This window comes from Bos indicus, chromosome 5, assembly GCF_029378745.1.
Source record: "Bos indicus isolate NIAB-ARS_2022 breed Sahiwal x Tharparkar chromosome 5, NIAB-ARS_B.indTharparkar_mat_pri_1.0, whole genome shotgun sequence".
NCBI classification, from domain to species: domain Eukaryota; kingdom Metazoa; phylum Chordata; class Mammalia; order Artiodactyla; family Bovidae; genus Bos; species Bos indicus.
Genome location: NC_091764.1, coordinates 67,379,767 through 67,397,593, shown reverse-complemented (window position 1 = coordinate 67,397,593; position 17,827 = coordinate 67,379,767). Strand labels below are relative to the sequence as shown.

At 43.4% G+C, this 17,827-nt stretch overlaps 1 protein-coding gene across 2 annotated transcripts in view; it reads right to left on the bottom strand.

Annotated features, from left to right (window-relative positions):
- STAB2 (stabilin 2) overlaps positions 1 to 17,827 on the bottom strand; it is a 172,042-nt gene that overhangs the window by 69,337 nt on the left and 84,878 nt on the right. For both annotated transcript variants that reach the window (XM_070789633.1, XM_019959891.2), the window contains 9 exons: positions 16,960 to 17,007; positions 15,337 to 15,473; positions 14,793 to 14,907; positions 12,521 to 12,598; positions 10,161 to 10,259; positions 9,966 to 10,073; positions 4,383 to 4,514; positions 1,499 to 1,627; positions 225 to 281 (listed from right to left, as the gene is read on the bottom strand). In XM_070789633.1, the coding sequence (XP_070645734.1) occupies positions 225 to 281; positions 1,499 to 1,627; positions 4,383 to 4,514; positions 9,966 to 10,073; positions 10,161 to 10,259; positions 12,521 to 12,598; positions 14,793 to 14,907; positions 15,337 to 15,473; positions 16,960 to 17,007 (903 nt within the window). The remainder of the gene's footprint in view (positions 1 to 224; positions 282 to 1,498; positions 1,628 to 4,382; positions 4,515 to 9,965; positions 10,074 to 10,160; positions 10,260 to 12,520; positions 12,599 to 14,792; positions 14,908 to 15,336; positions 15,474 to 16,959; positions 17,008 to 17,827) is intronic.

Below are 17,827 nucleotides of genomic sequence, written 5' to 3'. Positions count from 1 at the left end.
ATTTATTTATTAATAAAAATTTGGTTCAAATTTGCTTTGGTTCCAAACAGTGGATTCAAGACTTTAGAAAGATGCATACAAGATTAAGAAGGTGAGATTAAATTAAAACCCAGTGAAGGAAGGAGGGCAGTGAAATGAGGTGTGCTGGAGACTCACTTTCTAATTCAGACCTTCCTGTGATCCAGAAACAGTTTTATCAAAGAAGATATCAAAGAAATACTTACTAGCGGTTTAGTTCCAAATGGGCAGATGGGCGGCTGGGGACACTTGCCACACTTTCCCTTGGTAAAACACAGAGGCAAAGTGAGTATTTCATGGTTATTACTTTTAATCAAAACAAGGCTGCAAATATTTTCCAGACTTGAGGCTGAAGATTTCAGGCTATAGAAATGCAAATCAGAAGCTCATCTGGCTTCAGCTACTTCGGGTCATGGACACTGGAGCATCACTTTCTCCACTATACATTTCAGATGCATGTAATTTTGTAACATGTGCGAGTCTTAACTCAATTAAATCCTAATTCCTTTAACACCAACTCTCATTTATTGAAAACCCGCTATTGAGTGAATTGGGCCAGACTGTGAGATTAAAGAATGCATCACCCACAGTGCCCCCAGCCCTAGGGGCACACTGTCCAACTGAGAGGTCAGCATGGAGATAATACCCACTGTCATGAGACAAAGATTCGCAGGTGAAGAATAACAGACATTTTAAAAGTATCAGCCTGTTGCAAAACAGGAGGAGGCCAATGTGACTAGTTCTTAACTTGGCACCTATGGATGGTATAGCTTGGTCATTCACAGCTCTCGCTCTGGGGCCAGACTGCCTGGACTTGAACTCCTTCTTTGCCACTTGGTAGCTCTGTGAACCTGGGGGTGTCACTTAATCTCTCTATGGCTCATTTTCCCCATCTGCAAAATGGGCAGAGTGATAGTGCTTACTCTGTAGGGTGTTGTGAGGATTCCATGAGTTAATACATGTAAAATGTTTGGAGCAGTGCCTAGCACATAAAAAGTGCCCAACAGATGTTAACAGTTATCATTATTACTGAGAGAACCTATACCATCTCATGGAGTAAAAAGTCTCAGTTACTTGTCCTATATTATACTGAAATGATCCATTTCCATATTTTCTCTCCTGGTAGATGATGGTGGGCCCAACCCTGCCCATGGGTGTACAGGGCTCCTTCCCTATGCCTATGCTGGGCATGACACATTTTCCTCTTGAGGAAGACCATGGCTTTGAAATCCTGCTCAACACAACCCTTCAGGCAGCCTTTCCAAGGCACACAAGGCACTAGACTGTGAGCCCATTGAGGGCAAGGGTCATGTCTTATTTATTTCTGTAGACCCACAACCAAGTATGCTCTTAGAGATGTTCCTTTAGTGGTTTTTTGAACTGAATTGAGATACTCTGATAGATGAGTCCCAGGCTTTCAAAATTATAAAAAATAAGCCAACACTCTTTAGTTACATCATTGGTCTTGGATAGAACTTACTCGTACGATAGTAGTGTCGTTAATGTCACATCTATTCTTCTGAATTTCCAGCACTTTCCCCAAGCCATGGATCACTCCCTTGTCAGTGGCTACATTGGTGTAGTTTATCGGAGCCTCATTTACATAGAGCTGTGAACAGGAAGGTTAACTATCAATTTTTACTACAGTGGTTTTAAGGGAAATAAGGACGATAGGGATTGGAGGATGTCAACACGACGCTAGCCTAGGAGATTCTGCAATATTCACCTGGCAGGTACAGCACATTGTACAGGAGACAGCTCTGCCCTAGGAGAGGGGAGTCTGAGTGACAGTTCTGCACCTGGTGCCTTCTATCTGTGTGACCTTGGGCCAGTTGCTTTTCCTCTTTGAACCTCAATTTCCTCCTTTGTAAAAAGAAGAGGTTGTTCCTGATAATCTCTAAGTTTTCTCTCCATCATCCAAATGGTCGGTTTTCACTGTTCAAAAAATTCTGAATCACGATCACTATGTTAGTGCCATTGATAATATGTCTCCAAGGATGTGCTCAGCTGTGCTAGTTATTGGTGGCCTCAGAGGTGTAGATGCCTTCCACAGCCAAGACATAGAGAATGAAACTTAGCACCCTTTTAGCATATCTCTGCTTCCTGGTTACCTTGCAAGCACCCCTCAGTAAGACTAAATTACCGTTACACGAGAATAAAAATAGTATTTGAGTGTTTTAGAGTTTGCAAAAATGTGTTCTACCAGATAGACCACTTTCTAGGGTGTGGCGACTGCTCAGAGGTCTGCATTAACCGTATCATGTTTTCCTTGGGGCTTCTCTGGTGTCCGCAGGACGTTTGTACTGTCTTTGTTTGTACCGTCTTTGCCTAGTGTGTCAGTAAGTGTGTAAGACATGGGAACTAAATTTCTAACTTAAATTCAACTTTGAGTTATAACTTGTTTGGTTTTGATTTTTTTAAATCGGAGGATATCTTAATGATTGTTTAGTGCAAAATAAGTAAAGCCATTAATTCATTCCTGAGTATAATTAATATAACTGAAAACAAATGGCTGTTTGAAAACCTGAGGGGTCATACTTGTGTGTGTGTATAGCTGTAGCAGGGCTGAGGTTGGGAGAAGAGGGAATTCTTTGTTGTACTAAACAGATGTCAACTTCATATCTAATGAGCATTTAAAAATGATTACCATCTCCCAAACTCCCCAATGCATCAAGAGTGAAGTGACGCTATTAAGTGTTTAAACTTGAACTTCCACCGACTGTTAAAGTCCCTGATGATTTACTTGGACTCAAGTGAATTTCCGTGGGATGTTGGGCAGAATCATGACTGAGGTGCACAGAAGTGGTCCAGGGCCTGTGGAGGTTTGGAGAAGCAGCAGGGGCCTCACTTGTGGAGTCAAAGGGTGATCACAAAACAAATCTGCAGAATTCCAAGAGGCTGAGCTGATTTAAAATATCAAAATGTCAGAACTTCTGATGTTGTAATACTGTTGATTTGGCATAAAAAAATCTGAACCATTTTTATTATGAGATATACTTGAAGAATTACAAGCTACATTAGAATTTTGATCTGAACACAAATCTCTTCATTTAGACAGCATTTTCCCACATCTCTGTTGTCCTGAGAGTGAATGAGTTATCAATAAAAGCAAAACCTCTATTGTAAGATAGAACTATTTAAGATAAAGTCTCTATTGTAAAAGACAAAAAAAAAAAGCTCTAGATCAAAGACTTTTCAAACACATGGAAAATAAACATGACAGAATCAAAACTGATTCAACTAACCAGAATATTCATTTCTACATGAAGAAATAAACGATAACAAAGATAAAAACAAACATATAAGGTCCTTATCAACAAAAATTGCCTTACCTGGAAAAAAAAAAAGGAAATGTATTTAAAAGGATCTCCTCAAAATTATTACACAATAGGTAAGATTATTTATAGGAGTCAGAGGGAAATATTTGGCGTTCGATTATTCTCTAAGTAATGAAAAACCAGAAAGACTTAAAAAAAAAACAACCCAAAACCTGAGCATGTTAAGAAAAAAAGCAACTGTACACAAAATTCACTTGGGCTTCAGTGATGATAACACTGAGAATATTGATTCTAAAATTGTGCTTTTTAAAAAAAATTCACTTTTTTACAGGGAACAATATTACCGCTTAAAAATTTGGGATTAAATTTTCATCATTTTAATATAATGCTTAGTTTCTCCTAAATAATCATTAGTTTTTATTACCTTTTCTTGTGAGAATTTATACCAGAGTCACATAGTGAATTTCTTATTGAATTTTCCAATTGATTGTTTCACTGGTTATTTGACATAGGTACATAGAATTGCATACTGAAATGTTTAAAATATGTATTTAGTCTCAATTCTTTTTACAAATTCTAAACACTTTAAGTGCTTAGAGGTTGTGTGAGATTAATACTGGGATACTGGGGTGGGGGCAGTTGGCCCTAGGTCTGCAGTCTGTATGAACAAGCAATGGTAATATTGTTCATTCATGTGGCTGCTGGATCCTTCCTTCACATGTCAGGTGGCTCCTTACACCCTGGGGCCATGCCACTTTGGGGGGTTACGTTTGGCTGCCAGGTTCCCTGCCATCTTGGAGGTGGCTTGGGGACTGTCTGTTATTAGGAAGCAGAACTGAAGGGCCCTGTGACTGTTGGGATTCAATCCCCAGACCAGTCAGACCACACTGATGGTCTGAGGGCTGGTGATGGGGTGGACAAGGAGGAGCTTCCCAGTCTGGCCCAGTCATTACTTTGTGGTGGAACACAGACAGCTGTCTGCTGTGGATAAGGCTGAGGAAGTGGTCATGAAGATTATCCAATGCGAAAGTGATGGCGGATGGCAGAGCTAGGACGCCCATTGTGTTTTCAGAGGAAGGATCGCACCTGGTCATCATGGAGGAAGAAGCCGAGGAGGTAGGAGAAGCCCAGCATGGTCTCCCGGTGCATGCCATTGTGCAGGTCATTCTTCAGCAGCTTCTCCTCTAAGACCACGTGATACCTGAGTATGTCTTCCTCCTGGATGACACACAGAAGGGAAAGTCAGCCCACAGGTCCACCAGTCCCTGGGCACTCACTGGGCTACTCACTGGGCATCATCCCAGCTGCATCTCATCACGCTTGCAGTGGCAGCTGAATCTGAATGGCAGAGACCTGTGACTCCCAGAGTGGTTTTATCATGTTCCCCTCTTCTTCAAGACGCCAGCACCAGCCTGGCAATGCCTTCTCCAAGGGCCCCCAGGGACCCTCCTCCAACATCAGAGCCACTAGACGAATGGGCCCTGCCCCTCACAGGTCTGAGTCACTGCTTCTCTGGGCCCCTCCATGTTTCTAAGTTTTAGTTGTCCTGACCTCTTTCTTTTCTTCTCCCAGCCTTTGGGGTTATAGATGCTTCTATGCTATCTCTATTTTACCTTTCAATTATATTTATATAGCTTTATACCCAATAAACAATTCATAATATTAAATTTTTTCTGGTATGGTTTCTGTCTCCTGATGGACCCTAATTTTTTTTTTTTTTTAGTAATAATTTTTACCTTTCTATACTAATATCTTTTTCATGGAAGGGCACTTTAAATAGACTTGTGAATACATGTCAATCTCAAACTCCCAATCTATCCCCCTCCCCACACTCTGATAGACTCTGATTGGTGCAAGGACCAAGCCCCCTCCTCTAATGTCCTATTGGGACAAAGTACCAGCATGGGACAAGCGAGGAAAGAAGATTTAATTTTAAATCCAATTCAAAATGTTGATAACTACAAGGGGCTGGTTAAAAAAAAATTTTTTTTTAATTTTTACTTAATTGAGATTGTGTTTGTGGCTGAAAGTGATAAGCCTTTCTGCGAGATTGCCTGAGGTTTTATCCCAGGGCAGTTAATGAATGTTCTCTGCTACACATGTTCAAAGGGATGGGGGAGGAGTGGGGAGACAAAGAAAAGATGATTTCCACTTCTGTTCCAGGAGTGCTGCTCGCTCAACATTCCAGTTACAAAAATCTAATGCCCAGAGTTTTCATCTAATTGGAGAACTAAGACCTACTCACCTGCAAAGACATTTCCTTATATGAGGTGTAGAAGTGCTATGGGGTGTACAGATGGTCTGAACTCAGAGGCAGAAGAGATTATCTGCAGCTAAGGGGCCAGTTAAGGGCCTCATAGTCAACAAAAGAGTCCGAAATACAGTACTTGGGTGCAATCTCAAAAATGACAGAGTGATCTCTGTTTGTTTCAAAGGCAAACAATTCAATATCACAGTAATTCAAGACTATGCCCCAACCAGTAATGCTGAAGAAGCTGAAGTTGAATGGTTCTATGAAGATCTACAAGACCTTCTAGAACTAACACCCAAAAAAGATGTCCTTTTCATCATAGGGGACTGGAATGCAAAAGTAGAAAGTCAAGAGATACCTGGAGTAACAGGCAAATTTGGCCTTGGAGTACAGAATGAAGCAGGGAAAAGGCTAATAGAGTTTTGCTAAGAGAACGAAGTGATCATAGCAAATACCCTCTTCCAACAACACAAGAGAAGACTCTACACATGGACATCACCAGAGAGTCAATACCAAAATCAGATTGACTATATTCTTTGCAGCCAAAGATGGAGAAGCTCTATACAGTCAGCAAAAACAAGACTGGGAACTGACTATGGCTTAGATCATGAACTCTTTATTGCCAAATTCAGACTTAAATTGAAGAAAGTAGGGAAAACCACTAGACCATTCAGGTATGACCTAAACCAAATCCCTTAAAATTATACAGTGGAAGTGACAAATAGATTCAAGGGATTAGATCTGATAGAGTGCCTGAAGAACTATGGACAGAGGTTCATGACATTGTACAGGAGGCAGTGATCAAGACCATCCCCAAGAAAAAGAAATGCAAAAAGGCAAAATGGCTGTCTAAGAAGGCCTTACAAATAGCTGAGAAAAGAAGTGAAAGGCATAGGAGAAAAGGAAAGATATACCCATTTGAATGCAGAGCTCCAAAGAATAGCAAAGAGGATAAGAAAGCCTTCCTCAGTGATTAATGCAAAGAAACAGAGGAAAACAATAGAATAGGAAAGACTAGAGATCTCTTCAAGATAATTAGAGATACCAAGGGAACATTTCATGCAAAGATGGGCTCAATAAAGGACACAAATCGTATAGACCTAACAGAAGCAGAAGATACTAAGAAGAGGTGGCAAGAATACACAGAAGAACTATACCGAAAAGATCTTCATGACCCAGATAATCATGATGGTGTGATCACTCAACTAGAGCCAGACATCCTGGAATGCAAAGTCAAGTGGGCCTTAGGAAGCATCACTAAGAACAAAGCTAGTGGAGGTGATGGAATTCCACTTAAGCTATTTCAAATCCTAAAAGATGATGCTGTTGAAGTGCTGCACTCAATATGCCAGCAAATTTGGAAAACTCAGCAATGGCCACAGGACTGGAAAAGGTCAGTTTTTATTCCAATCCTAAAGAAAGGCAATGCCAAAGAATGTTCAAACTACCGCACAATTGCACTCATCTCACATGCTAGCAAAAGTAATGCTCAGAATTCTCCAAGTCAGGCTTCAACAGTATGTAAACCATGAACTTCCAGATGTTCAAGCTGGATTTAGAAAAGGCAGAGGAACCAGAAATCAAATTGCCAACATCCATTGGATCATCAAAAAAGCAAGAGAGTTCCAGAAAAACATCTATTTTTGCTTTATTGATTATGCCAAAGCTTTTGTGTATATCACAACAAACTATGGAAAACTCTTCAAGAGAAGGGAATACCAGACTACCTGACCTGCCTCCTGAGAAATCTGTATGCAGGTCAAGAAGCAACAGTTAGAACTGGACATGGAACAGCAGACTGGTTCTAAATTGGGAAAGGAGTACGTCAAGGCTGTATATTGTCACCCTGCTTAGTTAACTTATATACCAGGCTGAATGAAGCACAAGCTGGAATCAAGATAGCCGGGAGAAATGTCAATAATCTCAGACATGCAGATAATACCACCCTTATGGTAGAAAGTGAAGAGGAACTGAAGAGCCTCTTGATGAAAATGAAAGAGGAGAGTGGAAAAGCTGGCTTAAAACCCAACATTCAAAAAATGAAGATCTTGGCATCTGGTCCCATCATTTTATGGCAAATAGGTGGGGAAACAATGGAAACAGTGACAGAATTTATTTTGGGGGGCTCTAAAATCACTGCAGATGGTGACTGCAGCCATGAAATTAAAAGACACTTGCTCCTTGGAAGAAAAGTTGTGGCCAACCTAGACAACATATTAAAAAGCAGAGACATTACTTTGCCAACAAAGGTCCATCTAGTCAAAGCTATGGTTTTTACAGTAGTCATGTATGGATCGGAGAAGGCAATGGCACCCCACTCCAGTACTTTTGCCTGGAAAATCCCATGGACGGAGGAGCCTGGTAGGCTGCAGTTCATGGGGTCGCTGGAGTTGGACACGACTAAGCGACTTCACTTTCACTTTTCACTTTCATGCATTGGAGAAGGAAATGGCAACCCACTCCAGTGTTCTTGCCTGGAGAATCCCAGGGACAGGAAGCCTGGTTGGCTGCTGTCTATGGGGTCGCACAGAGTCGGATACAACTGAAGTGACGCAGCAGCAGCAGCAGCAGCAGCAGCACGGATGGATATGAGAGTTGAATTATAAGGAAAGCTGAGCACTGAAGAATTGATGCTCTTGAACTGTGGTGTTGGAGAAGACTCTTGAGAGTCCCTTGGACAGCAAGGAGATCCAACCAGTCAATCCTAAAGGAAATCAGTCCTGAATATTCATTGGAAGGACTGATGCTAAAGCTGAAACTCCAATACTTTGGCCACCTGATGCAAAGAATTGACTCATTTGAAAAGCCTCTGATACTGGGAACGATTGAAGGTGGGAGGAGAAGGGGACGACAGAGGATGAGATGGTTGGATGGCATTACCAACTCGATGGACATGAGTTTGAGCAAGCTCCAGGAGTTGGTGATGGACAGGGAAGCCTGGCATGCTGCAGTCCACAGGGTTGCAAAGAGTCAGACATGACTGAGCGACTGAACTGAACTGAAGGGGCTAGAACCAGCTTTCCCGAGGAAGGTGAGACTGGACTTGATGGATGGAGAGGATTCAGGAGGCAAGGAAGGAGGAAGGGCAGCCCTCCTGAATGAGGTGGTGGTGTGTGTGTGTGGTGGGGGCTTCCCTGGTGGCTCAGTTGGTAAAGAATCTGCCTGCAGTGTAGAAGACCCAGTTCAATCCTTGGGTGGGGACAATCCCCTGGAGGAGGAAATGGCAACCCACTCCAGTATTCTTGCCTGGAAAATCCCATGGACAGAAGAGCCTGGAGGGTTCCTGTGTGTGTGTGTGTGTGTGTGTGTGTGTAGACAGGAGCAAACACACGTTTTCCATCTTTAGGTCTATATGACATCACTCTGGTTAGACCACATGGTGTCTGCAGAGAATGGGTAGGGAGAGAGCAGTGGACCAACAGCGGCTTAGCGGGACTTCAAGTACCAGCCCTGTCTCCTTAGCATCCCTTACCCCATATTAAGTTAGAAGTGAAAACAGCACACTTGCTGTGCAATTACAACTTTAAACTTGTTCCCTTGCTATGGGGCTGGGGGTGGGACACCCCTGGGATCCTTCTAAATGGAAAGTCTGCTACCAGCACTGAATAGAAGGTAATTGTGACCAGTTTGTGGAGGCTGTAAGTACCTGGGGAGACAGTCTGGACTTAGTCACTGAGGAAATGGAGAGCCACCTAAGGGTTTTGAGCCAGAGAGTGAAGGGATTGGAGCTTTTCATTGGGTTGGCCCAAAAGTTCGTTTGAGTTTTTCCATAAGATGTCACAGAAAAACACAAATGAACCTTTTGGCCAACCCAGTATTATTTCACAAAGTCCTTTGAAAAAGTTTTGACTGTTTATCTCCAGATGTTAGGAATCAGGGCAGACAGAGATGGGGCGACTAGGAGGAAGATGGAGACAGTCCATTCCCTCTAGGTCCCTTGTGCTGACAGCTCACTGTGCGGGACAGGGGAGAAGCCAGGGAGGGGAGGAGGGGTGGCAATGAAGATGCTTCCAGATTCCTGGGGAGACTGCATCTTTGTGTCTATGAGCCTGAGTGTGTGCTTCCAGGGGTACGGATGAAATACATGAGCAGCTCTGGCCTGGGGGAGGTTTGGGTATGAGAGTCTCTGCTTGAAAGTGAAAGTGAAAGTGAAGTCACTCAGTCGTGTCCGACTCTTTGTGACCCCGTGGACTGTAGCCTACCAGGCTTCTCCATCCATGGGATTCTCCAGGCAAGAATACTGGAGTGGGTTACCATTTCCTTCTCCAGAGTCTCTGCTTGAGTTTCTGTTAAATAAGTGGATACTCACAAGGCAGTTTTGATGAAAGAGTGACATGGTACATGATAGATCGACTGAAAACTTTAAGTGCTTGAATTTCTGGAAAATAATTTCCTGGGTTATTACTGCTAATACCTACCAGAGTTGTGACCTTCTTCTCTCGGATGTAACTCTCGATGGCATCATTGTTTGGAGCAAACACCGTGTAAGCATCAGCAGCCTCGATCGCAGTCGCCAGGTTATATTGCTGTGATGGAGAGAGACAGGAGCACGTGAGGGACTTCTGTTCCCAGGTAACCTGAGCAGAGGGTCATGCAGAGGATGTGGTACTTGCAATGATGTAGCCCCGGAAGCTGGAATAGTCAGGCATCTGGTCCAGTCGGGTGAGCAGGTTTGGTAAGGAGCCAGTTAGACCTCTCTGGGGAATCAGAACCTGGGAAAGAAAGTCCCAAAATTCTGTTAACTTGTGTTGGTAGGGCTTCCTGCTCTCCAATATACTGGTTCATGTCACAACAGTATGTAATTATAATGTTGTTGTTTAGTTGTTAAGTAGTGTCTGTTCTTGTGACACCAAGGACTATAGCCCACCAGGCTCCTCTGTCCATGGGATTTCCCAGGCAAGAGTACTGAAGTGAGTTGCCATTTCCTCCTTCAGAGGACCTCCTGACCCAGGGATTAAATTCACATCTCCTGCATTGGCAGGTGGATTCTTTACCACTGAACCGCCAGGGAACCCCATGTGATCCTGAGGCCACTTCAAGTTGAAACAAGGCATTCTCTGATAGTTTGCAAGACTAAACAGGAGTGTATAGCTTGGGGCATGAAGTGGGTTGGATTTCAGCCCCATTCCACCTGTAGACCAGGCCCCTCTAGGCAGGGAACAGCCTGCATAGCTGTTTGTGGTGGCCCTGACAAGAGGGACCACAGAATCCAATGGATAGATAGAAAAGGCGCTCCTCGAGGAGCCAGTGCAACCCAGAGGCTAAGTAGCAAACTTGAATCAGTTGACACACATCCATGAACCTTTGTGTTCACACAAATTTCTTCTTCAACCCAGTTGCTTAGCCATAGGAGCCTCATGTGTCCCATTTGGCAAGTGAGGAGAATGGTACATACTTTCTTAGGGTTGTTGTAAAAACCAAACGGGATGCATGATACTTGGCATGATGCCTGGCACCTAACGGGCTGTCAATCATTCCGATTTTACTGCATGTCAGGTGAGGTGGTAATGCTGATGCAGGACAGAGAGAAGACGCAGCTCCGCCCCTCAGGACGAGCCGTCACACAAGAACGGTGCGCGTGACCTAGTTCATAAAGGCCATCAGACAGGGGTGCACTTATGTCAGATGGGTTCCATATCAGAAATCCCACAGGATTTCAGGGGAAGGAAAAGGGAATAAAACTGAGATTTACTGTGGCCTCACTAGGCAGCACACATTGAGAGAGACGGTGTCGCTCAATCCTCAAAGGGAGGGAAAATGAAGCTCAGAGAGGTTGGGTAACTTGCCCAAGGTTATAGAGTTAGCTGAATGCCTGAACCCAGATCCTGTATGATTCTAGGACTTACGTGCTTGCCACTATGTTAATCTCGGTGATGTGGGTTGTAGAGATCAGGGAAGGCTTTCATGGAGGAGGTGGGACTTTGAATTGGTCCCATGATAATAACACTCAGTATAGGAGATGGGTTGGGGTGCCATTTTACTGATGGGGTTGTGTTCATCAGAAATAAAAATATAAATGATAAGAAGAGGTAATTTCATGATTTTTTTAAAAAAAGTGTACTTTGAAAAGCCAGGATTGGAGAAAAAAAGCACTCTTGGTAATGTTGCTTTCTGATAAATGAAGCCATAAACTCAGCATGGTTCTCTGCAAGTGACCTACCACTTGCTCATAAAATGTATTTCTTTATGCCTCTTGTTAATACAAGAGACTTGCAAGGTCTTTGCAAAATATTGCACTCAGAAGTCTTATAAGAAGTCTCCCTTTCCTGAACAGAAACTGTTAACATATTCTGTAACTTGAAATAAAAAAAGGGAGTATATAAGTGTCAAATGAGAGTAATTTTAGTTAAAATGCAATTAGTTAATTGTCTTTTCTAATCTTCTACTTTTCAAAATTTTCCAATATACCCTAAATTCTAACTTTAAATTTAAATGAAGTTCTTAACATAGTAACTAAAAATTATAGGATAGTCTAAAAACTCATTTTCCATTTAATTTTTTTCTATGTCATGCCTTGAATACTGTTGAATTGCATTTGAAGAGAAAATAAAAATTCCACAATATCTTTTCTACCATTTTCCTTTTTTTTTTCTTGGGCACAATAACGCAGACAGGAGAGGACCAGTGACACATACATAGCTGCCTTTCTTCCAGTTCTTGATTAAGTCCCGTGTGGGTTATGGACTTCCTAATACTAAGGTTCTTGGGCGCCTTGTAAGATGGTCTCATAAATAAGAGATATACACGACTACACTTTATATGAACCCACTGCAGGATACAGGCATAAGTAAAGAATAACTGAGTCTTACTGAATGAGTAGAGCCTCTAAACGGTTTTAAAATAAAAATAATGAAGCAGGTTACTTTTATATTAAGGCTAAGTACTCCCCCCCCACCCCACAAACGATACTGTGTAGGAGGATAAATAACACAAGGAGGAGAGGCCAGATGTGCAGGAGGGAGCGATTCTGTACCTTGTTGATGATGTGTATCACTCCATTTGTGGCTGCATTGTCGCCGTCAATGACGGATGCTCCTTCGATTGTGATGTTCTGTAAATGCACCACAGTGAGAAGGTGAGTCCCTATAGAGTACACCCGGGGACTGAGTGATTTCTAGGGTTTCCACATTTTGAACAGTAGTGACCTTCTCACTTTTGGACCATGACGTACAGTTAGAAATATCTTAAAACTGTGAGCCATTTGATCTCTCTCTCTCACACACACAACTGAAATGAAATAATAATTTCCTCTACCATGTGGGAGGCATCTGATTGATTCTACTCCATTCTATTTCATTAAAAAAGTGCTGGCTGAGGCTCACTAAACAGACCCTGCAGTTGGAAAAGCACTGTAGATAGCATGGTGGGTTGAATTGTGTCCCCCAAATTCACATATTGGAGTCCTAACCCCCAGTGCCTCAGAATGTGACCTTATTTGGAGACAAAGTCTTTATACCAGGTAACTGAGTTAACATGAGGTCGTTGTCATTGCTCGGTCACTTAGTCATGTCTGACTCTTTGCGACCCCACGGACTGTAGCATGCCAGGCTCCCCTGGCCCTCACTATCTCCCGGAGTTTGCTCAAATTCATATCCATTGAGGTCATAGGGTGGACCCTAATCCAATATGACCAGTGTCCTTATAAGAAGAGGAAATTTGGACATAGGAACTATGTAGGCAGAACACCATGTGAACACGAGGACTGCCATCTGCAAGCCAAGGAGAGAGCCTGACCTCCCAGTCCTCAGACAGAACCAACCCTGTCCACACCTTGACCTTGGACTTCCAGCCTGCAGAACTTTGAGACAACAATTTCTGTTGTCTAAGCCACCTAGTCTGTGGTTCTTGGTTACAGCAGCCTTAGCAAAATAATGCAGACAGTTACCAACTTTACAGGAATATGAAATGCATGGGGAATGGAGGTGAGCAAGCCTAAATGCAGGCTCATGCAGCCACCAACCAAGTATGACACAACTGGCCTCTGCTGTCTTGGGGTTCCTCTCCTCTTCTCCCACCACTGCACTTTGAAATTCTTCCTGGGAACCCTGGATCCTGAGGGGACTTGTCTCATCCTAGGCACATCAGCAGAGGTCCTGAAGCAAATAACACTGGCCACCTTGCACCTCTCTCTTGGTTACAGGGGGACATTTATATCAGACATAAGAAAGAATTCATTATGATTGTGTCTTTGATAGTTACCGCCTCTAATTCACAGGTCTTAATTGATTTACTTCTGAAGCTACAACCCTGGGACGAACCTTCCCAAGGTGAGTGTTCAGTTAATGCTTGCTCAGAGAGTCAATGATTTAAAACACTAGTGGAAAACCACCCATTGACTGATATATGCAAGTAAGGTTCTAGAATTATTGTAACAAAATGTAGAGACCATGCGGCCCTATGTAACTCTTTCCTGCTTTCTAAAAGGACTATTCTGATGAAGCACATACGTTTATGTAATACCTAAATAGATAGAACCTTTTCACAGCACCACTGCTGATGGGTAGGAAGGCAGAAATGCTTTAGAGCTGCAATTCTAGAGCATTCTGACCGTGGCCCACAATCCACTGATGGGGTAGTTCTCACTTCCCAGTAGACCATCTATCCTCATTTTGTGCAGTTCATAGAAAGAGCTTTAAATCACGGCTGCATTCAGCAGGGCAGCCAGACCTCCTTACAGAAAACCGAATCCAAGTCCTTGAAATGCTATAGAAAATGCCAGAAGGTGAGCATCTATAGGGCTCCCCTCTTCCTGTGCACTATCCTGTCTCCAGCCCTCTGATCAGTTCCTGACATACAGTAGGTGTTCAGTAAACATCTGCAGACTGACTGACTGACCCTAACTTAGTATAATATTGTAGTGATCTCTAATGACTCAATAAGTAGGTTACCAATAACAAGTTCTTAGCCACACATAAAAATCCAAGTTGTGAAACTCCACTGCCTTCACCCAGAAGAAGTGAAATATTTGTCTTTCTGGATCAGTCTGTGGTCTAATAGAAGACCTGTGGCCAACCAGTGGGGAGAGAGCCTCATCTTATAGGAGCCCTGCTATACAGTAACTCTGTGAGTGTGTGTATCAATATATGTTGATAGTTGTTGAAGCTGGGTGATGCCAACCATGGAGGTTTATTCTCCATCTATTTTTGCTCATGTTTGGAAATTTCCATAACATAAAAACTTCAAAGTATGATATGAACATATGTCACAAGTTTCCATTGAACAGACCCAATACGGTGCTCTCTTACCCCATCTGCCTTCACCAGCTGAAGGAAGTTGCCCTGCAAAGATGTTGCCAGCATGTCAGAAGGTGACAGGGCCTGCAGATCGGCCACTCCGTATGTGCCCAGTAGTGTATGGTACCTATAACAATAGTCCATAAGGGCTGTAATGAGATATTGATGCTTGAGACAGTGGTGTCGGGAGTAGTTAAGAGGGTAGGTTCTGGAGCCAGACTACCAGATTCAAAATCTCCTCTTGAAACTATTGGCCATGGCCTCTGGGGTCAGTTATTTAATCACTCTGTGCCTTGGTTTCCACATCTGTAAAATGGGAATAATTATAATGTCTATTTCACAGATAGGATTAACTAGGTTGTATGTAAAAGCAGTTAGCAGAGTTGGCTGTCAGTCATGTTGACTACTTCCATCCTGGGGGAAAGAGCGGGGCAGCGGCAGCCCTAGAACATGTTCAGTTGCATGGACCTCAAGGCCCATGGGGCCCACCTCCACTGCACTTCATTCACACTGATGCTAGTAAGACATCGTGAAGAACAAAATACATAATACGTACTTTATGAGGACAGGGATGTTGCTCTTGGTCAACCAAAAGGCTTTCTCTTCTTGGTCCATGTCCGCAATGGCTTGTCGGGAGGGCACAAGGACAGTAAGATTTGAGGTGGTCGACAACAGGTGTTGTAGGGAAGCATTCTGAATCCCAGAAGGAAAAGAAAGTGGCCTGACTCATGTCAGAGGACAAACGGGGCTGACTTAATCCTTGGCAGAAATCCAATATCCCATGTGATATCATTTCAGAGATACTGGGAAGGTCCTAGGGATTCCATTCCCAAATCCATCCCACCTACTGACTGATGCCTCCACATTCCTTCTGAGACTCATTACTTTTATTTAAATGTGTGAGCCTTGACAAAAGGTATATCTTCCTAATCAGGTCACACTTCAAATCATTATCTGTCATTTACCCTTTAGTTTAAACGAAGAGGCAGAGAACAGTCTTGACAGGATCATGTGTGTGTGTGTATGTGCACACATGTGTGCAGAGACCCTGAGAATCCTTGGATGCCTTTGGAATAAGGATGGTAGGAAGACTCCAGAAACAGTTTCAGCAAGAGAGAGAGACTGGAGGCCTGAAATCAAACTTTATCTATTTGCCTAGAAGTATTAAAAGTTCTGGGTAGAAGCTTTGACGGGCTTATGTTTAACAACTGGCTCTCCAGAAAAAACAAACAAAAGCCCTGGTTTGCAATGCTTGCTGATTTCTGTGGTGTAACTTCTCCCATCACGGCTGATTTCCAGCTGCCATCACGACAGCATTGAAAGAGGGGCTGGGAAAGCTGTGCTCTTGCAAGCTGGGATGAGCGGGATACAGCACACCATGGGCAAACTCACGCATGTGGGTGGGTCCTATGGAAATCAGCACCTGCTGTAGGGCCCTCCTCTCCCACGTGATGGGAGTAGGAGAGACCCCACGTGGAAGCAACAGGAAGCTGTCCTTCAGTGGCCGCTGACCACACACTGCGTGTCTTGGCACCTGTCTTCTTAAACGGGACTAAACACTTGTCACAATGGCTGCTGAGCCTGCCATCTTGGGCCACTTGGGCAAAGATGACAGAGATTCAGACAATTGGGGATGCTGGAGATCAGATTCTTGGTTTTAGAACTTTCCAAGGGAGAGGGGACAGTTCCTCAGGACATGTTGGGCTGAGGGCAAAACCCACATGAAGTGTGCTAGGATTGTAGCTATAAATGCCAAATCTAACTTGGCAAATTACTAATGATGAAGTATATTGAGTTTATAAAAAGACCTTTTTTTTCAATGAAGAATGAAGCCATACATATATATTCAGGTTGGTTGAAAAGTCGATCACCCCAGCTTATCCTAGACTAGAAGTACTGAGCCCTGGTTGCATGCTAGAATCACCTGTGAGGTTCCTGGTATACACGGATGCCCAGGTCAAACCTCTGCCAATCAGATCAGAGCATCTGGGGGTGGGAGCCTAGGCATGGCTATTGAAAGACGTGTGTTCCACATGGTTCTAAAGTGGACTCAGGGCTGAGAACCACTGCTCTAGATGACTGCCTTCCCTCCCCCACCATTTTCAGTCTTCTATTACATGCGGTCCGTATCTCTAAAATTATATATATTTCCAATCCTATTTTCAACAAAGGTACTCACATTTATCCACTGGTTAAATACAGCTGCAGCGGAGAGAAAGGACAATTCCTTATTCATTTCGTGCAAGAGAGGGAGGAGAGAGGAGAGAGAACACAGAGGAGGATCAGTGAGAGGCACATCTGGGCAGCTCTGGGCATCATCCTTGCCAGCCTTGCCCATGTCGACATGAATGATGCCCAGGCTGGATGAATCCCCATGTTGCCAGAGCCATGCAGTTTCTTTCATGCTTATTGGCTCAAATTATCTTCTATATTCAAGGTAAAGGAGTATTTCCAGAAAATTCAAATGAGACAACAACCTCAAGTTTGTCCAAATCTATTTTGGTTGTAAGGACATGGCCACCCAGTCCCTCAGAAGGGTCACAGGGCTCAGTAAACTGCCCGCTTTCAGAGCCAGCATTGAGCAGGGCCTTGGGACATGGAACCAAACCACCTGGGTTTTCTTTCTGGTTTGGCCCTTTCATAGTTCCTTAGGTCAGGGGTCCCTAACCTCTGAGATCTAATGCCCGATTCTCTGAGGTGGAGCTGAATAATAATAATAGAAATAAAGTGCACAATAAGTGTAACATGCTTGAATCATCCTGAAACCATCCCTCCATCCCCAATTTGTGGAAAACCTGTCTTCCACGAAACTGGTCCCTGGAGCCAAAAAGGCTGGGGGCTGCTGCCTTAGGCAAGCTACTTCATCTCTCTGGGCCTCAATGTTCCCAGCTGTAAAATAGGGATGATAAAAGCTCTGACTGTTAGGGTTGATGTGGCAGTTGGAAAGGTTAATGTTTTTAAAGTGCTTAGAATAGAGGCTGGCATGTAGGACACAGTAAGTTTTAGCCACTGTTATTTCTAACTAATCCACCATGCTGCTGCTGCTG